We start from the raw sequence: 26,968 nt of genomic DNA on the forward strand, positions 1-26,968 counted from the left end.
GATCAGCGATGCCTTCCCTTTTTGGGATTTTGCTCTATCATGTAGTAGCTTCCTCCTTCTGTTGTATAGCTTATTTATGGCTGGGGTACACCAGACAGGTCTCCTGCCTTTGGAGGAGTGAGTCTTGGTTTTATTAGCACAATCCATGCATTCCTGTAGGTGCCCATAGAATGCGTTTGTAAAGGATTCTGCAGTTTGGGCCGCATTTTCCACTGGCCCGGGGGCTTTGAAGGATTCCACCTCGGTTTTGAGAAGTGTGAAGTTTGCTTTTGAGAAGTTCTTCACCGTGGTGTCCTTGGCTGGGGCTGGGGGTGGGGACGGGGACTGGATAGGGATGTCCAGTGAGATTCATTTATGGTCAGATCTTTTCATTGAGGGGTATACCTCTGGTACTGCTATGGGTGCATCTTTTGCACCCATATACGCAGACCTGTTTATGGCATATATTGAAGAGATTGTTATTTATGATGACAAACACAACATTTATATGTGTGAGATGGATATTTGGCGTCGGTATCTGGATGACTGTTGGTTGGTGTGGAAAGCTGATGAACAGTATCTTTTGGAATTTCTTGAATATCTGAATAATAACATATGGGGGATTGAATTTAAATTGACCTATAATAAATCGAGGATAGTATTTCTTAATGTAGAAATTAGTAGGAATCAGGACAACACCCTATCCTCCAGGATGTTCAGAAAATTTCCTGAATTTAATTCATTATTACATGCTACCAGCTTCCACCCACAACATGTCATCCAGAACATACCCAAATCTCAGTTTCTTAGAGCCAGGAGAAGCTGTTCCAGCCAACAATCTTTCCTTGATGCCCAGGATGACTTGACTTGTAGATTTATTAGGAGGGGATATCGTCCAGGTTCGGTACATCTAGCTAAAAGATCTGTGTCTAGTCTAAATAGGGAAGATTTATTAATATACAAAGATAAGAGTAACCGTCATCAGTCACAACCTTTACGTTTGGTGACCACATATGGACGGAACACACAGGGCTTTAAAAATATTATACAGAGACATTGGAACATTCTTAAAGCTGATTTAAAACTTAATTCTCTGTTGCCAGACCAGTGTTCCTTCTCATTTAGAAGGGGACAGACCATTGGTTCAAAATTGAGTCACTATAAGAGAGTAGGTTTAGATTTTTCTGAACAAACTCAGCGGTCTATCTCAGGGAAACCCATTGTTGGATGCATTCCCTGTGGGCATTGCTCATTTTGTATTCGTGTTTCACGTACTAATGAATTTACTAGTAAAAACACCTCACAAGTTTTTGACATTAAGTTTTGGGCTAACTGTAACACTGAGTGGGTCATCTATTTGGTGACCTGCAATTGTTCTGCTTTCTATGTTGGAAAGACTTCTCGGGCTTTTCGTCTGAGAATTTGTGAGCACTTAAGTGACATCAAAAATAAACGTATTAGTAATGCTTTGTATAAACATTGTTTGAAACATGCATCTGCTTCATTCAAATTTGCTGTTATTGATTGCATTAGGGGGAAATGTAAAGACAAACAGTTTTGGCAGGAATTACTCAGCTCCAAGGAGAAAAAATGGATCATCAAACTTGGAGCTTTGTTTTCACCTGGCCTTAATGACCAATTGTGAATTCTGTGTTTGGATTGGCCCTACAGTTGGACCTATCCCTATATATGTGTATGTATTGTGATACTCTGTTTTTTCATTGTATATTTCACTGAAGAAGGCTCTGAGGAGCCGAAACCGGTTTGATGATTGTAGCTTTTTTGTCAAAAAGTTTTTTCTGCTATTGGTATTCACAATAGCAGTATTTTAGGGGGGTTTTCTCTCCTATGACAATAAATGGTTTTTGGACATGGTTACTACCAACACTTGCTGGCGTTTTTGTTTGTTGCTAGTTATCCTTGTTTGGCCGTGCAAGGGTTCCACGGGCACCTGCCTTTTTTGGATGTTGTATTTCACAGTTGCTGGGAACCGCTGTTGGTGTGTCAATCCTAGCTGACTTTATTTTTATTTTTATTTTTATGGGTATCGCAATACTCTTCTCACTTACAGCACCCTATAATTGCTGCAACAGCTTTTTTCGGTCATGTTTGGCTGTTTTACAGCTGTTTGCGAACTTTGAGGACTTCCGGATGTTTGCGTCATTCCATTTCCTGTCTGGTTCAATCATGAAGTGATTTTTACCATCGGAGGATGTTTGGACTCTAATGGTGGCCTGGACTTATTTTATTTTTGCGTTCACCGTACTATTGGACTTTATATGGATATGCATTACGTGTCAGTATGCTATGTTAACCATTTTTGATTATAGTGTTCTATCCAAATATTTTCCACATTTATATTTGTTAAACTGGCGTTCACATGTTCCTGCTTTTGCATTTGTACAATCAGTTTAATATGTGGTGCAGTATGTAATGGTTCTACATCCAGTTGGTCTATCATTATAGTGTTGGCATATGTATCTGTTTAGTAGTGTGCTACCAGGCAGGTTCTCATTGCGACTTTTCAGCTTGTTTGGCCAGGGTGTATGGTTCGCGGTTTACGCGAACACTAGACATCTTTTTGTTTGCCAGTTATACTGGCGACTTATTTAATGCGCCACTTTGTGAAGGGTTAGGACTTTGCTGAACGCCATTGTTTTGTCTATGTGGGTATTTGTGGTATTTGCTCGATATTGTGGGTTTTTTTATTTAAACGTGGGTTCAAACTCTTGTGGGTTTGTGGTGTGAATTAAATCACACAAATGTTACTTTGCGCGGTTTGGTGAATTCTTGCCAGGCACTGTTTATGATATATTTTTTAGCCTGTTTGGTCACTGTTTATGGTTCACGGTTCGCGTGAACATCAGAAATTTTTTCTGTGTGTTTGCTATATAGGTGACCTACATAATATGATAATTTGTGCAGTGTCAGGACGCCTTTACTTTGCGCAGATTGTTGAATCCTTATTGGGCATTACCCATTATTTTACATTTGAAGTTTTCACTATAGTTATTTATGGTGGCTTTTTTCTAAACTTTTATGTTTAGGATTGGTTATACATACTATTATTGGGTGGGGGTTCTTTATCTAACAAGTTTGGTTGGTGTATATCGGTCGAGTGTGCTCATTGTTTTATTTGGGCCATACTGACTGTGTTTGTCTTTGCGTTTTCTCCTTGTGATTGGATTTATACTATTTTTGATGTCCACTTTTCATACTAGTTTTGCAGAGGTAGTTTATATACATTTTTGTGGGGTCTTATACAGCTATTTTACTCACAATATCCAGAATCAGGATGATGTTTAGTACTCATACATATATTATATGAATAGGTTTCTTGATAGTCACTATTGATTTGATGTTGGACTATCACTGTTTAATAGTTGGATGTTTATGTTTATAATATGTATTGATGATCAATACATACCCAACTTTCGACATATAATATTCCTGAATGTTAAGTTGTCTATCTCGCCTTCATTCTTGCTGGATGGGTTCGGAGCCGACCTCGGCTCCGACTCGGCCACTCTAAAAGCTCGAGAGTTGGTTCCACCGGCTCGAGGCTCCCCTTATATCCCACAATGCTAGGCAAGAGTTACCTCAGATCTCGTTTGCCGCTACAGCTTCGAGGTTGGTTGCTTCTACCGGTTCCTGGTGAGTGTTAGCTTTTTATACAAAAAGTTACTCTTTTTACCCCTTTTTCAGTTAAATTCTTCTTAGATTAGTGTAGTTCATAGAACTTTATCCCCGACCCTAATTTTTCCGTTTCTTGTCTAAAAGAACCTTTGGTTCTTCCCTTGGGCCTTAGGCCTTCTCTTCCCTAAGGGAGTGTTTGTGTAGTTTTCTATTTTTTACTACATTTTATTATACTTTATTTCTAGTATCTTTACTAAAATTGTTATATTTTCTGACAGGGTATAACTGGTGTGTTTGAGTGTGTGTTTGTGTACACCTGTCAGTTAGGCAATGTCTAAAGAAGCAAAGGTCTCCGGATTCAAGAAGTGTGATGCGTGCTGTCAGAAAATGTCTCTGACAGACGCTCACACTTCTTGTGTCTATTGTCTGGGGCCTTTGCACCTGCAGGACTCCTGTGCTGTTTGCCATGGCTTCAGCCCCAGGGTCCTGCAGGAAAGAAAAAACAAGCTAATTTTGAGAGGCTTGTTGAAGCCTGAGGATTCCCTGTCTCAACAGGGAAGCCCTCTAAGGCATCGAGGTCTTCGGCTCCGGCCTCTGAGCCGAGACCTCAGGTTGTTCAACCTTTGCCTTTATCGGCTCCGGCTGGAGCCGATAAGACTCAGTCCACAGTTTCTGTGGCTTCCTCGGCTCCGGCCGGAGCCGAGGTTATCGAGGTACCTGTGTCGGCTCCGACAAGACCTTCGGAGCCGACAACAAGAAAGAGGTCTAGGTCACCTTCTCTTGGCTCCGTTCATTCGGCTCCAGGATCTCCCCTGCTGTCTGAACGGAGCCAAAGGTCTCATTCCTCTAGGTCATCGAGGCTTTCCGATCATGACCTTCAGAGGGTGGTGAGTCGACTACTTAAGTCCGAGGCACTAGCCCAGATGCTTCAGAGCCCGACTCATCAGTCGGTGCCTGCCCCGGTCCATCAACTTTTTCCTCCTTCGACTCTTTTGAGTTCGGAGCCAGGTCGTGTCGGAACCGAGACTGTGGTCACCGAGCCGAGACAATTGTCTTCGGCTCCGTCGTCGGCTCCGTTTTCTTCCATGGAGGAATCTCGGCGGACTTCCCTCGTCGGCTCCGAGGGGTGAGTGGCATCGGACCCTTGTCCGACCCCCTCTCCCTCTCGGTGCTTGGCGCTGGTGAGTTCGGCTCCGACATCGCCTCGGAGCCATCACTGTCGGTGCCGAGGGGTCTAGCTCCTCGGGCGGGGACCTCTGGCTCTGCCTGACAGGGGTGCTGAGGTCATGCGGAGTGTGTTAGAGCCTGGCTCTACTCCACAGTCGGCTCCGTCAGCCCCTCCCTCTATGCTGCCTCAGGGTAAGTCGACTCACTCCTCATCCCGGACCGCAGAGAGCCAGCTCCTCAGGAGCCCCTTTGGGGATTTCATCCTCTTCGAGGCCTCTCCTGATTTGGCAGAAGAGCCCCTCGGAAGAGGAAGTAGAGGAAACACATTGACTCACCTGAGTCTATCACATCGGACACAGATCTGGATGATTCTGAGGGTTCCCCGTTCCCCTTCTGAAGATGTCTCCTTTGCAGACATTCTGGAGATCCTTAAACAGAGGGAAATTGGCCAGCCCTCAACCCTTCGGAGGACGAATCTGTGTATCTTGAGGCGTTTGGCTCTCATCCTTCCACCTCCTGGGTGTCCCCCTTGACCCCCTCATGCAGGTGGTAGCTAAGAAGGCATGGGCGGCTCCTGATTCAGTGGACCCCACTCCCAGGAGACCCTCCAAATTCATCACAGCTCCATCAGACAAGCAATTTTTATCGAAAGGAGTTTCTGTGGATGCTATGGTGGTAGCTGCCGCCACAAAGAAGGAACTGGCTGATCCTTCAGTGCCTGTCCATCCACCTAACAAGGAATCTAGGTCCATGGACAGGTGCGGAAGCGGATGTTCTCCTCAGCGACATTTACCATGCGTCGCTGAATTACCTGTGCCATTTCACTCGCCTTCAAAGGGACTTGGTCAAGGAAGCGAGTGAAATGTTGAAGGACCCTACTGCTGCGGGTTTCCAAGAGAAAATGAACACGCAGCTGGCTATCCGTAATTCCATTTCCAACTCCTCCATGCCTCCTCTCTTATGCGGCCGATGGAGCGAGCAGAGCCGCAGGGACAGGGTAGCCTTACGTAGGCATGCCTGGATGCGGCTATGCAACTTTGGAACCTTTCAAGGCGTCTTTCACGAACTCCCCTTTTGATGGATCATCTCTTTTGGTCCTCAAGTGAAAGAAACCCTGACTAGGTGCGAGACTGATGGCAAGACCCTTTCTGCCGTCGGAGTCCGTTTTCTACTCCTCCTAGGCCTTACCCCAAAGGCCAGAAGGTGGAAAGATGTGGTTCCGTAAACAATCTCAAGGGACTTCGCCTGGCGACAGAGTCGTTTCCCGCCAGAGGCAGAGGCGGGAATAACAATGGTAGGCGTCGCCCTAGAGGCAGGGGGTCCGCAGAACCAGGGCAATCGGGAAGCCTTCCTGACAAGCCCTTTCAGCATCCCTGAGGTGTTGCCCGACTGCCCATCTTTGGAGGCAGTCGGGGAAGATTGTCACTGTACCCAGAAGCCTGGCTATCCCTGACTCAAGACAAATGGGTACAGTCCATCATTTCCGAAGGCTATTCTATCCCCTTTCTCCGTTTTCCAAATCAGTCAAAAAAATCCCTTCCAGATGTTCCACCCGCTCAAAGGGATATAGCAGCTTTGGAAATTTCAAAACTGCTTGCAAAAAGAGCAATTCAGTTAGTGCCAGCAGACCAACAAGGATCCGGAATCTACTCAAGGTTCTTTTTAGTTCCAAAGAAAACAGGGGACTGGAGACCGATTTTGGATCTCAGTGTCTTGAACAAATCAGTCAAGAAAACAAGATTTCGGATGGTCACGCTGCAATCCATTCTTCCCCTTTTGGGCGAAGGAAACTGGATGTGCTCTATAGACCTTCGGGATGCGTACTATCACATAAAAATGAACAGACGCTCCAGAAGATTCCTCCGCTTCAGGCTGGGAACCAGTCATTTTCAGTTCAGGGCCCTGCCCTTTGGTCTCACCACTGCCCCCCGGGTGTTTACCAAATGCATGGCAGTGGTAGCTTCTCACCTGAGACGACAAGGATTCCAGGTGTTTCCATATTTTGACGACTGGCTCCTCACAGCTCCCACCAAGCATCTCCTTTTGATGGCCAGAGATTATACTTTTCGCGTTTGTCAAAAACTAGGTATTTCAATAAATTGCGAAAAGTCTGTTTTGTCGCCTTGTCGTACTATTACCTACATAGGCGCAAATTTAGATACTATAAACATGTCTGCAACGCTAACAAACCAAAGGATATCAGACATTCACAAATTGGTGTCACTTCTTCTCAACAACAACAGAGCCAAAGCCAGGTTAGTTCTAAAGGTGTTGGGAATCATGGCAGCGGCCATACCTCTCCTTCCATTGGCCAGATACCACATGCGGATCCTTCAGTGGATGCTTTTTCTCAATGGTCATACCAGGAACTTCCAATGTCTCACACCATTATGATCACGCGTGCAAAAGCATCTCATGTGGTGGATGTCTTCCCCAGCTCTTGTCGGGAAGACTTTTGTTCCCCCCTCCTCCGGTTGCTCCTCTGACAACGGATGCCTCCCTGATCGGGTGGGGGCATTATCAGGGCAGGACAGTCCAGGGCACATGGCAACCAAACGAATGCCACTTGCACATAAATGTTCTGGAGATGAGAGCAGTGCTTTTAGCGTTGCAAGCCCTTCAAGACTCTCTTCCCTTAGGAACGATTGCAATCCAGACAGACAACATGTCTGTAGTGTGGTACATCAACAAACAAGGCGGAACCAGATCATACCCCCTGTGTCGAGAAGCACTCAGACTGTGGCAATGGGCGATTTCTTCTCAGCGTTTTCTGATAGCAACGCACATCCCGGAAGTCCAATCACATTGCGGACAAGTTGAGCAGAGCTATACTCATGCCTCACGAGTGGTCTCTGAAAGACTCTGTAGTGAGAGAGATATTTCTCAAGTGGGGTCAGCCTTGCTGCGATCTTTTTGCTACTCCCCAAACAGCAAGTGCAGAGAATACTTCACTCTATTCCTTTACCAGGCCAACCCAGCAGGGACGCTCTAGTCCAAGTTTGGCCCGGGGACTTCTGTATGCATTTCCTCCTTTCCCTCTGATCTCTCAAGTAATACAGAAAGCTATCGCTCAGAAGGCCTCATTGATCCTCATTGCTCCTTACTGGCCTCGACAAGTGTGGTTCCCCTTTCTACATCGTTATCTCTTGGAGCGACCGTGGAGTCTGGACCTAGTTCCAGATCTTTTGATCCACCAATCGGGTCAGTTTCACCGCTCCCTCCACTCTCTGAACCTCACTGCTTGGTTCCTCCAGTGCCAACCGTAGCCAGGCTTCCTCTTTTATCTCACTCGGTTAGAGATATATTGATAGCTTCCCATAAATCTTCCACTCGAAAGATTTATTTGAGTAAGTGGAAACGCTTCTCATATTGGGCACAAGGAAAGGACATAGATCCTTTTACTGCTTCCATCCAACTAGTCCTTGATTTTCTTGCTGAACTCTTCCATGCAGGTTCATCTCCATCTACTCTTAAGGTTCAGTTGGCAGCTATTTCTAATTTTCATGTGGGCATTTCTGAATCTGCCCTAATGTCCCACAAACTTTGCAAAGCCTTTTTGAAAGGAGTTTTTCTTCTCAGACCTCCTATAAGAAATCCTCCTTCTCCTTGGGACCTAAATTTAGTTCTTGCTTCATTGATTCTTTCCCCTTTCGAACCTGCAGCTTCATGTTCCTTGAAATTATTATCATGGAAAACTCTCTTTCTGGTGGCTATCACATCAGCCAGAAGAATTTCAGAACTTCAAGCACTCAGTTGTCGTTCTCCTTATCTTTTCTTCCATAAGGACAGAGTTTCCTTACGAACTAACCCGTCCTTTTTGCCTAAGGTGGTCTCAACATCAAATCTAAACCAAAGCATTGACCTCCCTGTCTTTTTCCCAGAGTATTCAAATAGGTCTGAACAAAAATTACACTGCCTGGATGTTCATCGTCAATTAAGGTACTACTTGGACAGGACGAAACAATTCAGAAAATCTGATCAGCTGTTTGTCTCCTATGCGGAAAGCAGAAAGGGACTTCCAGTTTCAAAGGTATCTTTATCCAGATGGCTAACATCTCTGATTACCCTTGTTTATGAGATTAGACACCAAAAACTGCCTAATAAACCTAAAGCCCATTCCACCAGAGCTTTGGCTACTTCTCTAGCCTTCCAAGACAGACTGCCTATTGACACCATTTGTGCAGCGGCTACTTGGGCTACTCCTCACACTTTTATTTCCCATTATAAGTTGGATTTAGCTTCTAGGCATAGAGCTAATTTTGGTTCCACTGTTCTCAGGAGTCTGTTCCGTTAGGCCACCGGGACAAGGTGCTAGGGGCCGGTCCCATCCAGCAAGAATGAAGGCGAGATAGACAACTTAACATATAGAAGTTATGTTCTTACCATAACGTTCCATGTTAGTTGTCTTCTTCTCTTCTTCTTCGTCCCACCCTCCTTCCCCCTGGCCTGGACAGACCTAGAGGAGTTGTGATCGTGACCTCTCTTTCTACCATCTCTTTCTTAGTCATATGCTATTATGCATATTTCTTGTTTCAGGATATAGGTCACCCTGTTTCTTCCTGCTGTTAGAGGTGGATTCTGTTTTACAGTTATACTGTTATTGACATAAGCTGGGTTAGCTTACAAACGAGATCTGAGGTAACTCTTGCCTAGCATTGTGGGATATAAGGGGAGCCTCGAGCCGGTGGAACCAACTCTCGAGCTTTTAGAGTGGCGAGTCGGGCAGGTCGGCTCGAACCCATCCAGCAAGAAGAAGGCGAGAAGAAGACAACTAACATGGAACGTTATGGTAAGAACATAACTTCTATTTTTGGTTTGCATATTCTGTATTTTTTGTACCCTTTGATTATGCTGTTATTAAAATAGGTGTTAGGTAGGTTAGTTCTGGTTGGGTGTTGATTTGAACTATTTTTGTCTACTAGACACATTGTGGCCCATTTCGGACATTGCCAAGTTTGTTGAATTACTATATTTAGGGCCAGTTGGACCTGCCCAATCGTGTTTCAATGAATACACTAAGGTCTAGAGTGGTTTATTATCACTGACACATTTTGTTGATTGATCATTTTTGGGACCAGGTGGTCTATGATCAATACTATGTGATTTTATCCATTATAATATATATTGTACATGGTATATTTTGACTGGTGTATATATGATCATAGCCTATAGGGTTTTTTGGAGATATTGATACCAATACACAGTAACATGACCGTGGTTATTTCTGGAGGTCGTTTTGGCTGTTTATTGTATTGGTCTACATGATTGGTCATTGATCCATCAGACTTATACACTATACCAGGTTATTTTATATATGATCTGTTTGCTGGTATTTGATGTATAATGGTCTGTTTTTGGATAATATTGATTTTCTATTGAGGTGCTTTTGGTCTATATATATTGGACCACTTGTGTGTCAGTGTTGATATTAGTGTTTCACTAACCTTAAAGTATACTTTTTTGCTTTAGGTGTTTTCATTTTTGAAGCACGGTTTGGTTGGGTTCAATTTTCAGGTCTCGAACATGGCATTGTCACCTATTATACAGGGCTTATCTGATATGGATGATTTATCCGTGTTTGGTTTGGACAAGAATGGTTTATCAACTGTGACAGATTTGGTTGGGTCTGATTTGGACGCACAATGTGATATATTTTTTAACAAATTGGGCAAGAATATGAAGATGGTTAGGACCAATGTGTGGCATTTACGCTTATTCAAAGCATATCAGCAGAAACATATTACCCCACGGGGTCTAAGGGTCAAAATACAACCTTTGGTCTCTGACATTGATGACCAGCTTATTCAGGATTGGGGTCATATTCAACAGTTGGCCTCATCCAAATTTGTGGATGCTTTGGCCAATTTTATGCAAGGTACAGCAGGGCATCAAGGATTTGGACACTATCTGTTTGCAGACAAATAAGTTTGAAGCTTGTGATTCTTTTACGACACAAGTTAAGAAACTCACTACAGATTTGTCGAAAATGGAAACCACTTTAAAAGATAGGAAAATTAAAAAATTTCTTAGGGATGTAGGTGATTATGACAGGGGTAAACCTTTTGACACTTCTAAGAATGTATCTTTTAGACTACCCCGGGATGATCATAAATATGATAAGAGATCATCTACTCCCAAAAGAAAAAGGCCTAGGTCCATTTTAAAGAAAAATTCTGGTTTTTCAAGTGGGACATCTGGTGAAGATAATTCTTCCAATACAGAAGGGGAATTTGATTCACATTTATGTGAGGGATCACCTATGTCTAAAAGAGATAATTCATCACACCCTCTCAATTTAGATACCGACGAGGGGGGCGGAAGCACAGGAAACATAACATTCAAACAAAGTTTGGAGACTCTTTTGAAGATCATGACACAGCATTGAGCTCTGATTCTAATGTTCATAATATTTCGTCTGTTGATTTGACTAATGTACAAATCAAATTATTGAATAAAGGGCTCAATTTTGTTCCTGGGTTCTTTGTTTCTGAACAGTCTCTGGCCCAGGATGTGATTAATTTTTGTCGCATACTGAATTTGAAGGTGTTTTTTGACAATAATGTTTGTGATATATCTTGTGACACAGTTGGTGACTTCAGATTTAAAAAATCTACTTTTACTCCACCCATGACTCATTTAGTAGGGGTATTTCAAAAAAATGTCCTTCGGGACATACATTGTCATCTTAAGGATTTTCCTGTCTCTTATAACAATTTGACTACTGAAGAATTAAGCAGTTTGGATGAGTTGATTAACAACAAAAACCTTGTTATTATTCAAGCTGATAAAGGTGGAGCGGTGGTGATACTAGATAAAACTGCTTATGATAGTGAGGCCATGAGACAATTGGGTGATGAACAATATTATAGGCAGATGCTTGTGGATCCCTCTCCCCACTTTAAGTGCCAAATTGATGGATTTTTGACTGAGGCAGTGGAGGAGGGTATCATTACCAAAGATGTTAAAGAACAGTTAATGGTTGGGTCACCTAAAAAACAGTATTTATATCTGTTACCCAAGATCCACAAACATGCCACAAATCCACCAGGGCGACCGATTGTCTCGGGACATGGGTCCCTTACTGAACCACTATCTGAATATTTGACTCGATATTTAAAACCGTTATTGAGTCAAATTAGAGCTAGGATTCAAGACACCACCCAATTTTTGGATATTATCAATAATTCCCAACTTCAATCACATTGGTTACTATGTACTTTGGACATTACCTCTCTTTACACTAACATTCCACACTGGGCGGGTTTACAAGCGTTGGATTATTGGTTGGCTAGATCAGGTTTATATCAACCTGGATTTAACACATTTCTTGTATGCCTAACAGAATATGTGTTGTCAAGCAATGTTTTCTATTTTCATAATCTTTGCTATTGGCAAGTACTGCTATGGGTGCATCTTTTGCACCCATATACGAACCTGTTTATGGCATATATTGAAGAGATTGTTATTTATGATGACAAACACAATATTTATATGTGTGAGATGGATATTTGGCGTCGGTATCTGGATGACTATTGGTTGGTGTGGAAAGCTGATGAACAGTATCTTTTGGAATTTCTTGAATATCTGAATAATAACATATGGGGGATTGAATTTAAATTGACCTATAATAAATCGAGGATAGTATTTCTTGATGTAGAAATTAGTAGGAATCAGGACAACACCCTATCCTCCAGGATGTTCAGAAAATTTCCTGAATTTAATTCATTATTACATGCTACCAGCTTCCACCCACAACATGTCATCCAGAACATACCCAAATCTCAGTTTCTTAGAGCCAGGAGAATCTGTTCTAGCCAACAATCTTTCCTTGATGCCCAGGATGACTTGACTTGTAGATTTATTAGGAGGGGATATCGTCCAGGTTCGGTACATCTAGCTAAAAGATCTGTGTCTAGTCTAAATAGGGAAGATTTATTAATATACAAAGATAAGAGTAACCGTCATCAGTCACAACCTTTACGTTTGGTGACCACATATGGACGGAACACACAGGGCTTTAAAAATATTATACAGAGACATTGGAACATTCTTAAAGCTGATTTAAAACTTAATTCTCTGTTGCCAGACCAGTGTTCCTTTTCATTTAGAAGGGGACAGACCATTGGTTCAAAATTGAGTCACTATAAGAGAGTAGGTTTAGATTTTTCTGAACAAACTCAGCGGTCTATCTCAGGGAAACCCATTGTTGGATGCATTCCCTGTGGGCATTGCTCATTTTGTATTCATGTTTCACGTACTAATGAATTTACTAGTAAAAACACCTCACAAGTTTTTGACATTAAGTTTTGGGCTAACTGTAACACTGAGTGGGTCATCTATTTGGTGACCTGCAATTGTTCTGCTTTCTATGTTGGAAAGACTTCTCGGGCTTTTCGTCTGAGAATTTGTGAGCACTTAAGTGACATCAAAAATAAACGTATTAGTAATGCTTTGTATAAACATTGTTTGAAACATGCATCTGCTTCATTCAAATTTGCTGTTATTGATTGCATTAGGGGGAAATGTAAAGACAAACAGTTTTGGCAGGAATTACTCAGCTCCAAGGAGAAAAAGTGGATCATCAAACTTGGAGCTTTGTTTTCACCTGGCCTTAATGACCAATTGTGAATTCTGTGTTTGGATTGGCCCTACAGTTGGACCTATCCCTATATATGTGTATGTATTGTGATACTCTGTTTTTTCATTATATATTTCACTGAAGAAGGCTCTGAGGAGCCGAAACCGGTTTGATGATTGTAGCTTTTTTGTCAAAAAGTTTTTTCTGCTATTGGTATTCACAATAGCAGTATTTTAGGGGGGGGTTCTCTCCTATGACAATAAATGGTTTTTGGACATGGTTACTACCAACACTTGCTGGCGTTTTTTTTTTTTTTTTTTTTTTTTGTTTGTTCCATGGAACATAGAGTCCCCATGTTGGTGATGATCAGGTCCAATATGTTTTCCCCTCTTGTGGGAGTGGTGACCAGTTGTTCCATAGCATTTGAGTTTATAAATCCTAGGAACCGTTGGGCGAGGGTGTTGGGGCTTGAGTAGTGCTCCCATTCTATGTTTGGGTAGTTGAAGTCACCCAGTATGATGGTGTTTGGAGAGACCTTCATATTCTCCAGTGTTCTCAGGAAAGCTGAGTGGGGTTCCTGAGTTTGGGAGGGTGGTCTGTAGCAGGCTACAAACTGAAAGGCAGGTTTGCCCACTGTTAGTTGCACATGGATGGTCTCCTATGCTTCGTGTAGTGCCACTAACCTGGAGGTGTGGATATCTTTGAATATGGATACTCCCCCCTCCTTTTGTGATTCAGTCCGAGTTTTGTGGCCGAAAAGCATGATATGAGGTATAACCTGGTAGTGCTGGGGTGCTCTCGGGAGCCTTGAACCAGGTTTCTGTTACTACACAGATATCGATATTCTCCATACTGAGGAGAGCCTCGAGTGCGTGCATCTTGAGGTTTAGACTTCTGGCATTGAGCAGCATTACCCTTAGTTTCTTTTTCCTTGTGTTGTCTATGGAGGTGGGTTTGTCTTTTGAGCCTTGCCTAAAAAAGGCACTATGGGGGTGGCAAGAGCCTTAGCCAATATTCAAAAGCCCAGGGGTGACAGGTGCAAGCTGTCCCTAGCAAAGCAACGTGGCTTGTCGAGCATGTCATGCCAGGCTGACAGACAGTGGGTCCCCTTTGAATGACACCAATACTTTAGCCAATTGTTAAAATTGATCATTTTGTCTTTATACTGTGGCATCATTCTTGGTGAGGGTAAGATGCTACTCAAGGTCAGGGTCATACCGGCCTGGGCTACATGATCAGAGAGCTCCTCTGTCTCTCTTCATGTAGTCCAGGGAGGTACATCTCAGGTCATTCACGCCAGCATGGACAATGACGGAGTCATATTTGTACTTGCTTTGGAGTGACCTGAGTGCTTGTGTTATGTGGTGGATCCTGGCACCTGACAGGCAGCTTACAGTGACCTTCTCCTTGTTCAGCCTGGTGAGTGGGACGTCAGTGTGTCTGACAATAGTCACCTATTACAAGTGTATTAGGTGTGTTGTTTAGCCTTAAGGGCTGTGACTGTGTGGCACACTGACTTTATGAACTATGTGATACGTGGGTATTGTTGTGGGGTAGCAGTTGCTTGGATGTCTGCTTTGGAGGTCTCTGCTGCTTGGGCAGATTTTTATTTAGAGCCTCCTAGTATGTTTTTGTGTGTTTGTGTTTGGTTTGCTGTTGCGATAGGTCTATGTGAGACTGGATTTGTGGTGTGTGTGATTATCTTCTCCTCCTGACTGACTGCGTAAGTACTGGGTTGAGAGAGCTCAGCCTCCAGTTTGGCTATATAGTTGCATCTCTCACATATATTTGAGCTTGTTGAGAGGAGGAGAGGGGTGGTCTGTGTACATAAGGCAGTTGTAACTTTGCCTCAAGATTCCCAGATTCACCAGCTGGACTGGAGAGTAAACCCGAAACTGACTTTTGGACATGCCAGAATAGTATAAGGAACTACTTTTTGACTGATCAAAAAGGACCAGGAGGGAGCCAAGTACTTAAAGGGAGTATAAGAGGGTGTAGTGCATTAGTTTATTAGTGCTTACTTATAAGATTACTTATACGAGCAACTGCAGGGTTTTAGAATGAAAATAGAGTGCTCACTTTGAGATTTAGAACAGTTCTAAGGGAAAAAGTGAAGCTCAGACTTTGTGGAGCCGGGAATAATTTAAACCCGTTTAAGCGGCGCTGCACTATGCGCAAAATCGTGCAAAACTGTGCAAATGCGGGTTATAAAGCAGGGAAACTGAAAGAGATAGGAATTGACCCAAAATGGCCAATAAGCTACTAGTTTCAAGGCTGAGACCACTCCTCCAGGGACATATAGGCTGCTCAAAGCTCCCCACTCTCACTGGTGAACAGAGAAGCTTCCTCCTATCCAAGTAAGGATATGGGCAACACAGGAAACTATACCACAGTCCGGAATTCAGCAAAACCTGAAATCTGGACAAATCTAGTTCAGCAAAGGTGGGAAAAGAGAATATTTTTTTGTTTGTTTTTTTCAGGAAACAGCAGAAAAACACACAGAAAACACTGTAAATGCTATAAACAGGCTAGCGCACTTTAGTGTGTAACCTACAACAGTTATACAATACAAAAATGACTTAAATTGATATAAAACAAGTGCAAAAACTATAAAAAGCAGTAGGCAAATTCAGTTTAAACTTTTTAAAGCACAGATCAGTTAGAAATCTGCTTTTTAGGCGGGAAAAGGCAGTCGGAGCAAAAAAACAGAGAAAAAAATACTTAAATCTGGAAAAGTCTCTCTTGGGTCTCTCTGTTGCCTGTATCACTCTGCAGGACACCACGAGGAGCTGTGCGGAGTTGTATACAATAACAAACTTTTTAAATCACAGATTCACTAAAAAAACTGGCGTTTTAGGTGGAATTAGTTAAGCAGCAAGAAAAACAGATCCTGAATGATATCTTTATTTTGTGGCAAGGTATGGTTGTAGAGATAGAAGAATTCATTAGGTATTTAAATAATACTACTACTTTTTTGGAATTTACTTATAACTATAATACATGTAGCATCAATTATTTGGATACCCTAATTTCGCAGGATGTGGGTGGTTTTAGATCTAGAGTATATAGAAAAGACACTTTTTGTAATGGGTATCTACATTTTAACAGTAACCATTCCCTACAACAAAAAAAGAGCATTATTGAGGGATAGGCAATAAGAGTAACCCAGATGACATCCCATCTGGAGGATATCCGGGTGGAATTGGATACCATTTTTTAAATGTTTTTAGGGAGAGGTTATCCTAGGCTATATATAAAGGAAATCATCGAAGATGTGTATAGCAAATGGGGCACTTATTATAAGCCACTCCTGGGGATAGGTTTGGTAAAGGAACATAATGCATCGGTTAACAATAATTATAATAAAGCTTGCGTTTTAGAGTTTAATCACCTAACCAGTAGTATACAAAAAACATTTATTCAAAATTGGAATATATTCAGGACCAACTAAGAGGTTTTGGGGGAAGGTTGGGACACATCCTAGATTTGTTACTAAGACAGCACCAAACTTCAAGAAATTATTGGAATCTAAACTTACAAAACAGGATAGTCATACCCAAGGAACTGTAGCCTGTAGTAGATGCAGTCAGTGCCCATTTATTATGAAAAATATTTTGTTAAGATTAAATAATTGTTTGAAGAGTTTCAAAAAAAGGGCACATGTTGCACGAGCAGAGTGGTTTATTTAGCAGTATGCGATTCCTGCACATCTTTCTACGTGGGAAAGACAGAGCGAGCTTTAAAATCAAGGGTCTACGAGCATACAAAGAAAAAAAAATTAAGAAATTAAGCAATGCCCTTTATAAGCATACACTAACCTGTGATTCTAAGAAATTTCTGTTTGGAATTTAAAAAAAAAGTAGTGTAAATCCTAGAGGGGGAGATTGGTTTTGAAAAAGAGATGGAATGGCAGCAATGTTCCCCCCAGACTATTTCTATCACACCTCTTCTAGTGGAAAAAGCAAATAGTTTTTAACAAAACTAGTTGATGTTTTGTTGATTTTTTTTTTGTAAAAAATAAAAACGTCCTTTAGGGGTTATATATGTATACATATGTATACTTTTTTTTAGGTTCAAATACTATGAATGTGTTACAGTGAAAATAGGAGTTTACAATTGTCTCTCTAAATGGTTAGTATTAACCTTATTGGTCTGAGTAGCAATTGGTGGGGCAATTAATGAGGTTGTTTTAAAATGGTGTAGGCAATGTATTTTGATGTATTCTGAAGAAGTCTCCTTTGAGAGATAAAAGCGCTAAATACGTGTTCTTTTTCTCTGTTTTTGTTGTATTAAATTTTATCCCTGAGTGTACAGTCTGTTTATTGCTTTTATGTTTTACTTAGTTGTCTAATTTTTATTTTTTATCTACTTCAACAAGCCAGGGATGTGACATTGGTAATTTATGATCAGCTAGGCATAACAGTCAATTTGCAAAAATCTGCCTTGTTGCCCTGTCAATATATTACCTTCATAGGCACAGACTTCTAGGAACCATGGCTTCAACCATAACTCTAGTTCCTCTCGCCAGGATGCATATGAGGATCCTTCAATGACTCCTGTTTTCTCAGTGGTTGCTACAAGAACTTCCTATGTCCCATCTGTTTGGGAGACCCTTTATTCCACAACAACCTGTTGCTACAGTGACCACAGACACTTCCCAGATAGGGTAGAGGGGGCATTATCTTGGAAGGGCAGTCCAAGGTATATGGCAAGACCACAAGGCCCATTTTTCACATCAGCATTCAAGAGATGAGAGCAGCACTTCTGGCGTTGCAGGCACTCCATGACTCTTCCATTAGGGACGGTTGCAATCCAGTCAGACGATATGTCGGTGGTATGGTACATAAACAAACAAGGAGGAACCAGATCATACCCACTTTGTCGAGAGGCTCTGAGAGTTTGGCAATGGGTAATATCTTCCCAACGCACATCACCGTGAAATCCAGTGTGATAGCGGACAAGCTCAGCAGGGCAATATTAATGCCTTATGAGTGGTCTCTAAACCAGAGCATAGCAGAAGAGATTTTCCAGAAATGTGGCCAGCCTTGCTGCGATCTTTTTGCCTTTCCCATGAATACCAGATGCAGCAGCTACTTTGCCCTAATCCCCCCTCTGGGGCAGACACCGAGAGACGCTCTTGTTCACAACTGGCCCTCAGAACTTTATGCCTTTCCCCTCATACCCAAAGTCATCCAGAAAGCAAAATCCTTGAGAAGCAGGCTGATTCTCATTGCCCCATATTGACCTCATCAGATTTGGTTCCCTTTCCTTTGGCCTCATCTGCAGGAGAAGCTGTGGGTTCTGGACCCAGTTCCAGACCTTCTGACCCATGTGTCAACAACACTTCATCCTTCCCTCCACACCCTCAATTTGACAGCATGGCTGCTCCACTTCCAAACTTAGTCAGGCTTCAGGACTTCACTCCAGCAGTCAGGCGCATTTTGATATCCTCATAAAGATTCTACCAGAAAATTATATACTAGTAAATGGAAGAGGTTCTCCTACTGGGCACAAACCAGAAACATTGACCCCTTCTCTGCTCCAATTCACTCGATTTTAGAATTTCTTACTGAACTATTCTAACAAGGCTTGGCTGCAGCTGCAATTAGAGTCCAGCTGGCAGCAATCGAAAATTTCCATATTGGTGAATTTTCTCCTAACCTAATGTCACACAGATTTTGTAAAGCATTCTTAAAAGGCACTTCTTTACTGGGATCTCCTTTAAAAGAACCACTTCCTCCTTGGGATTTAAATTTTGTACTGTCTCATCTCACATTGCTGTCATTCGAGCCCTCCTCATCTTGTGACCTCATATTTATTTCTTGGAAGACTATACTTCTAATAGCGGTAACATCTGCAAGAAGAGTCTCAGAGTTGAGAACTCTATCAGTCAAACCACCATATTTGATTTTCCATAAGGATACTGTATCGCTAAGAACTAATCCGTCATTTGTGCCTAAGGTTTGTTCTCAATCCAATCTAAATCAATCTGTTGAGCTTCCAGTCTTTTTTTTTCCAATCATAGCAACAAGGCGGAGTATAAACTCCACCAATTGGATCTGCATAGACAACTCAGATTCTGTCTCCATAGAACTAAAAATTTCAGAAAAATCAGACCAATTGTTCATCTCTTTCTCAGAAGCAAAAAAGGGCATGCCAGTTTCAAAAGTCACTTTCAAATTTTATCACTTTTATATACACCTCCAATAATAGAAATTTGCATTAGAGGTCACTCAACCAGAGCATTGGCAACATCCTCTGCTTTCCAGGCCAGAATGTCAGTGGACAGTATTTGTGCTTCTGCTACATGGGCAAATCCTCATATGTTTATTCCTCATTACAAAGTTGATTTGGCCTCCAGGGACAGGGCTTCAGTTGGGTTCCACTGTGCTCAATGGTGTACTCCCGTGAGCCACCCAGGGAAAAGGTGCTAGGGACGCTGTCCCATCCAGTAAGAAAGAAGGCGAGATAGGACAACATAACATAAAGAAGTTATGTACTCACCATAACGTTCCATGTTTGTTGTCCACCTCAGCCTTCATTCTTATGACCCTCCCACCTTCCCCCATCCAAGGACTCCTAGAGGACCTGGTGGACAGCTGTTTCTTCTCATAAATGAGCTCTTTTGACTCTCTCTTTTTCCTGACCTGATGTCATATGGTTATTTTAGTCTTCGTAATATTTAGCAGCAAACTAAATCTGGAGATTGCACCACTGCATGATGGGATACCTACTCTGCCATGAGCCAAGTTAGAGACTTCGAGCTAGTGTATTCGACCAAGTCAGCTCCGAACCCATCCAATAAGAATGAAGGGCAAGATGGACAACAAACCTAGAATGTTATGGTGAGTACATAACTTCTTTTTTTCCTTCCCTGCTGAGACCTTTTTTCATTTGGTACATCTGGAATGCTCAGTTGTGATACCCTTTGTGAATTACCCTGTTCATTAGCATGTATTTATTATGGACTGCACTGTGGAACAGGAAATCACACCATATGATTAATTAATGCATAGGGTTAAGGCACCAGTTTGACACATTTCATATTTGCATCAGTTAATTTGCATTCATTGCTAGTTACTAGACTTGCAGCCCAGAGAGCTATTGAGGAGCTTACACCCTCATTCTCAGTTACCCTCAAGCACACACTGATTAAGTGACTTGTTCAAGGTCACACAATAGGCAAATGAGGGCTGAGGAAATCAAGCCCTGTGCCACGTGTTGTTTAATAAAGCAACTTTTTATTGTTGTACTTGTTTGTTTTTTAGTCAGTCACTCTCAGAAAGAAATGTTACTGCAAATGAATTTTATTTACAAAATGTCCTCAGGCTGATAAGAAACTAAAATGAAAATAGTTTTCCAGTAGTGTTGGCTCCATTGACATTTAAGAGTGATGCTATTGTGGGTAGGCTAATGTACATTTACTTGAACCACTTATGTAATTGTTCTGAATTTGCTTGTTTGTTTAAAAGCAGTGGGTTAAGGGTAGGCAATTCTGCACATTCATGTCTGTTGTGATCCTTTTTTTCAAAATTTTGCCCTGTGCATGTAGCATAGTTTTTAACTGCAATAATGTTTGCTTCTGAAAAAAGCCTCATTCTTAAGAGTAAGAACTAATGGACTTTCATGTCTGTCTGTGCAGTAAAAGGTGTGAGACCAACAAATCTGCATGCTGGCTGCATAGCACAGAGAGAGATAAGTTCTAAGTGTAACCCAGACATCCTGGTATTGGTTAGCATCTAGAATGCTGGAGGGACTGACAAGGAAGGCAGCGAGGGATTGGTTAATGCTAGATGTCCTATCTTTGGGGTAGAAGGTATTCTTGGCTCTCTCTACTCCTGGCATTTGCTATTGAGAGGGAGATGGTATGAGGTGTATGGGCTGAGGACATGTACTTTGCTATGCCATACAATGATCATACAGTATCTGTCATCTTGTGTAGGAACGTGCCTGTGCAAAGTGAAGGTGCATCATGCATCCTCAACAAATGTATTGTTTGGGATTATGGCTGAAAATGGGAAACTCTTGTAGATGTCTTGTTGGCCACATTGTGACTGGCTGTCATCCCGTTGTTTTGGTATGGATTTGCATGTTCAAGGCAGTATGCCTTAATGGTGGACAGACATGGGGCGCGAAAGATGCAAACATGTCTATAGCTGCAGAAAAGAAACATTAGAATTGCTAACACTGGCCAAAAGATTCAGTGTTTGTGGAGCATGAGTATAGCTAGGAATTAATGAATTTTAGATTAATGACACTTCTAATAATTGTATTAAAAATGTCCAGGTATGGTGTTATCTATTTGGATTGCACTTCAGCATGTTTGTGAATCAGTACAAAGAAGATACAAAGCACACATTTTTAATATTGTAGATAATCTGCTTTCATATAACTTCATTTAAAGTTAGACAATAAAATTGTATTTTGAACAGAATGGTTAAATTGTGCTTTTGAACAGGGTTGCATTTTATAAGGTAATGTAGCTGAGAAAGACCAATGTCAAGTTCCAGTGTGTGGCAATTTTTTTTATACAAAGTTTTTAACTTGGTATTTTAGAATGCATAACTGTTTTATGCTCAGCTGTGACAAATGAGCTTGATAGTTTATTGCAATGATTTGTTTTTTGTCATTTTGCACCTTGAACCAGTTTCTATTGAAAAAGCTTAAGTCTACCTGTAGTTAAGCAGGATAGATAGAGTGGGTGTTTGTTTTGCTAGTTGATGGCTTGAGATAATCAAAAGGATTAAGTTGTACATGATTTGGACCACTACAACAGATTCTTTTATTTACAATATTACATTTGTCCAAGCATGAAGTAAATTTATATATGGCTTTTTAGAATTTCCCCTCATTTTACATATACTGCTAACATTTCTAGTTTCCAAATGTGATAGTTTTTAGATTACACATTGTAAGTAATAGTAACTAAAATTGTACTTTTCTCCACAGATAACGCAGCTTATGATGTATTCTGGTTTGCTGTACGTTCTTATGACAATTCAATTAACCCCACCTTTTTGGCATCCATGAGCAGAACAGGGATGGTAACACAGGCAAGAAGAAACGGTAGCAGTGATTTAAGTGTGGAGAGGATTGGATTGTTGCAGTACCGCCTGCGGGTTCACGGCACCAGAGATGAGGACTTTGGGAACCATTTCTGTTCTGTGACACCCTGGGTTAGAAATTCTGACAGCAGCTGGATAAAATCAGAGGAAATTAAATCCAATGAGATCTTGGTAACTGTACATGCAGACTGTAAGTTAATTTAAGAATTATTTACAGATATAGCACTTCTACTTGTATAGCAGATTGTTTACATATTTGTTGGCAAGATGGTTGCATGGAGTTCATTGGTGGTGTACTGCTTTCAAATGTATTTGGGGAAGGAGGTTAATGTAGAGCTCTGTAACATAATAGTTCTATATCAATTGATCTGTTTTCTTGGAAGTATTGACCCAGAAGGTAATGAAGCATTTTTCAGTGCAGAATGATAGTTTTCATTGGAGCTGAACCACAGCAGTACTGATTAACAATTGCAGTCATTAAATAAGGAAGTGTGAGGAACCTGACGAGTAGAAATGTAGACATTAACCCTTCAGTGCAATAAGTCTATTACATTGCACTCATGGTCATGGGTGGCAGGCAGTATGTTTTCCTGTTTTGGTCCAGTTCGTGTTCCTACCTATGTGTAGTATTGTGTTTAGTAAATCTAGGCACTAAAAAGTAATTTTATTGCTGACCCATCTTTAACCATTGTTGCTGTATTTCATCTCCAATGCAAGGTGACACTGGACATTGACAAATACTTCTTTCTTTACTGTTATCATTCAGAACTTGTAATGTTATACTTGCTTTTGACTAAAACCTTGCTGGGAAGCTGCAACACAATATGGCAATGCAGGGTATTGCAACACATCAGCATTTTAGAGATGAATTATGGTTGACATATTTTCCAACATCTCTTTACAGAGGAGTACTGAAATATAGTTGTGCTGCTGATAGCCACACACTAATGTACTCAGAGAAACTGATGCACTATCATTAGTGTGTGGAAGGTGGTATCTGACTATAAATTCAGGCAAAGTGACTCCTTCCCACGTTAAATGACACCAAGAGAGATATCCACATATTTCTGAGTTGTACACCAAGTTCCCATATTGCTACTGCCCTTTGTTCTGTTGTACCTTAACAGTATGCTTATAGTTATGTAATTCATTTAAAGGTAGGACATCTAAATGCTTGTGAGTTGCACAGAATGTTAACTTAAAATAGAAAAGAAAATCGTACACTGCTCCTGCACAATATATAACTGACTTCGCCAATACCTTCTACTTGTTTCCAGTCAGTGCTGTATAGCTTCATATGGCAAGCACCATAACATTTCTATTTTTCATTGTTGTTGGGGATGCAGTCTTGCCTTGTTTTCAGTATGAGCAGTGATTCCCCTCTAGGAATTAACTGCCACCATGGTGACAGTGCAGTTTGGGTCCAGTTGGCTGTAAAGATCCAGCTCTGTGCTTTGCAAGTGGCTGTTATGGTTACCCTGTAAGGAAACAAACTTCCATTGCAGAAACAGCAGTTGCTGGTTTTGTCTGTACAGACATGTCGTCATACATATTGCTTGACATACAAAGTTCCAAAGTGCAGTGTTTGTTTAGGGAATTCCTAGCATATGCTGTGCTAATGTTGTTTAGGGAATCCTGACATATGCTATGCTATATTTGTTTACGGGATCATGGCATATGCTATGCTATGGTTGCTTAGGAAATGCTAGCATATATGACAGGGCAAAGAAATATGTAATGTACGTGTTCCTGCCTGTGGCCATATGTTTTGCAGCTGCAGCTACCCAGCTGAGAGGGATTTAGACCCACAATGAGTAAGACGGTAGCATGTCCAAGACTTTAAAGCTGCTCTGTTGCCTAGGAAGATAATTAGTGTTTTCTGAGCAGTTTCTAGAAGAATTTGGACTTCTAGTATCCTCTTTCTTGAACTGTATTTAATGTATTTTACAGGTTCATAGATTAGTACTAGGCTAACTACCCTTGTTGGTCATTTTAAGTCTAGCCACTTACACCATGTGGGAATCAAACCCTGCACCTTGTGTCTGTAAGGTGACCACCTTAACCATTATGTCAACCTCCCACCAGTATGGAATATGCTGTATTTGAACCCAGGACCATGTGTATAGCAGTTCTGCACTTGCACCTGTTGCCACAACAAGGTTAATAGGTGAATAGATTAGTACTAGGTTATTGCCCCATGTGGACCATTTTAAGCCTAGCCAGTTACCCCTGTGAGAATCAAACCCTGCAGTTTGTAAGGTAAACACCTTAACCATTATGCCAACCTCCCATGAGCACTATAGGCACCATAACTTAACTGTAAGATTCCATATGCTTCCAGGTTTACAGTGAAACAAAGCCTTTTAAAGTGCACATCACTACTGCTATGGTTTGAGGAAAGTAGACTTATTTTCATCACTATTTTTAATTAATATGAAGACATTTTGTGAAGTGGTAGTCACACTTTTTGCCAGCTAACCAGAGGAGTTTTATTTTAGCCCTTTCATCTTTATAATGACAGAAACATTTTGCTAGCTGATGTGAGTATTTTCTTTGCAATACTGTATTCCTCTTTTATTTCAAATATTCCATCTAGAGTGGCTACAGTTTTGTTAATGCTCTAATAATTGTGAAATAAAAATGATTAAAATGAGGTATGGAAGTTGTTAGCCTCAATTTCCCCACCCTTTAGAAGAATAAAACAGCCAAGGTTTTTGGAGCGAACAATCCGTAATCATTATCTGCAGGTTTTTCAGTTTATAATAAGGATTCATTGAAACTGTTGACTTCCTTGTTTTTGAGTTCAAGCATACCTTACAGATTAAAACCACTTCTCAGCTTTAAGTTTCAACTGTTTGGCAGTGCTTATATTGTGTGTTTTTTAATTGCTGGAATGTTTGTAACAATTCTTAAACACAAAGTATAAAACGGATGTGCTGATTTATGTCTGCACAGCTGTAAGCAGAACATCAAAGACATTCGTATACGTCAGAAAGATCATAGGAGATTAATAAGCTAATGGCCTGAGCCCTTACAAGCCTAGCCAAGAGTTTATCCCCAAAAAAGAAACCTCAGTCAGCACCTGTCGCCATTGTCAATGAGGGACACAGGTGGAACCTCTTGGACAAATTTGTGGTTTCTCATCCACTCATCAAAGTTGTGCTTGAAGAGGGTCAGCAACGTACTTTGTTTGATGTCTATTCCAGAGACAGGGCAGTCTCTGGGAGACAAACCTGTCTCTCCAGCTGGTTTTGTTAATGTCGCATATTAGATTTAAGCCTTTCGATAGGTTAATGCGCGAGGAGTTAGACTTACTGATATAGAGCATCTCTAGTAGAGCAGAGTTTGAGATTGCTTTGTAGGCAAGACACAGATCACCTCTGAGCAATCTGTATAATACTGAGTAGAGTTGGTAGTGCTTTGCACCTGTCCAAATAGTAGAGGTGTTTGAGACCATGGATTCTCTTTGTGAGGTATTTCTGTGGCCTTTCCAGTTGGTGCAGGTGTTTGGAGAGGCACATACCAAACGGGGTGTTGTACTCAATTATTGGCCTAATGAGGGAAGAGTACAGAGCGGTAATAACCTCCTTTTTTTTCTGGATGCAATCCCATTACTTATGAGATGAACCAAGTAAAAGGCTTTTCTGACCACTGCCGTTACATGATGGTCAAATGTGAGATTGTTGTCAACCTCTGTACCCAGGTCTCTCACCACAGGTTGTGTGCTTAGAGGATTGCTGTTAATGTGGTAACCAGTAGGGGCTGTGTTTTTTCCAGATGGTATGATGATACATTATTTTGCATTTAACTCAAGGCCATGACTTTGGCACCAGTCATTTGTTGTTGTGATCATTTGGGGATCATTATCATTTGGGGAGTCAACGACAGCATCCAACATACAGTTGTCCGCAAATGTGGTCAACCACAGGTCTTATCTTTGCCTGGATCTCGGAGAAGTAGATGCCAAACAGTAGGGAGTCCCAGGAGAGATCCCTGGGGGACACCACTAGTGCCAGTTCTGCTGTCAGTGGTGGTGCCACCTATTTTGACCTTGTGGGTCCTATCGGTGAGCCAGTTAGCCACCCACCTGATTAGATAAGGATTTATGCCAAGTAGTGTTTGCTTTTCAGAAAGGGGCTTGGATTTTATTCTCGCCTGTTCCTAGTACCAAAGAAGGGGAACACGTGGAGACCAATTTTGGATTTATCTATCCTCAACACTTATCTGGACATTCCCAAGTTCAAGATGTTGACGTTACAGCAACTGTTACCTCTGCTGGGCAAGGATCACTGGATGGTAACTTTGGATCTCAAGGAAGCTTACCTTCATGTGCCCATAAGGCTAAGTTGCAGAAAGTATCTCAGGTTTCGAACTGGAGATTTTCATTATCAGTTCTCTGCATTGCCCTTTGGCTTATCTACTGCGCCCAGAGTATTCACAAAGGTTCTGGCTCCAGTGATAGCTTACTTCAGGATTCAAGGCATTCAAATTTATCCTTACTTGGACGACTGCCTGATTCTGGCTCAAGAAAAGGAACACCTTC

At 41.5% G+C, this 26,968-nt stretch overlaps 1 protein-coding gene across 1 annotated transcript in view; it reads left to right on the plus strand.

The window, feature by feature from the left end:
- The window catches only part of PTGFRN (prostaglandin F2 receptor inhibitor), a gene marked incomplete at its 5' end in the record, with an annotated part of 905,906 nt that overhangs the window by 816,236 nt on the left and 62,702 nt on the right, over positions 1-26,968 (plus strand). Inside the window, 1 exon segment of the mRNA XM_044071529.1 lies at positions 22,310-22,615. Within this exon segment, the coding sequence (XP_043927464.1) occupies positions 22,310-22,615 (306 nt within the window).

Source organism: Protopterus annectens, chromosome 5.part0 (assembly GCF_019279795.1).
Source record: "Protopterus annectens isolate FY-2018-M chromosome 5.part0, PAN1.0, whole genome shotgun sequence".
NCBI lineage: Eukaryota > Metazoa > Chordata > Ceratodontiformes > Protopteridae > Protopterus > Protopterus annectens.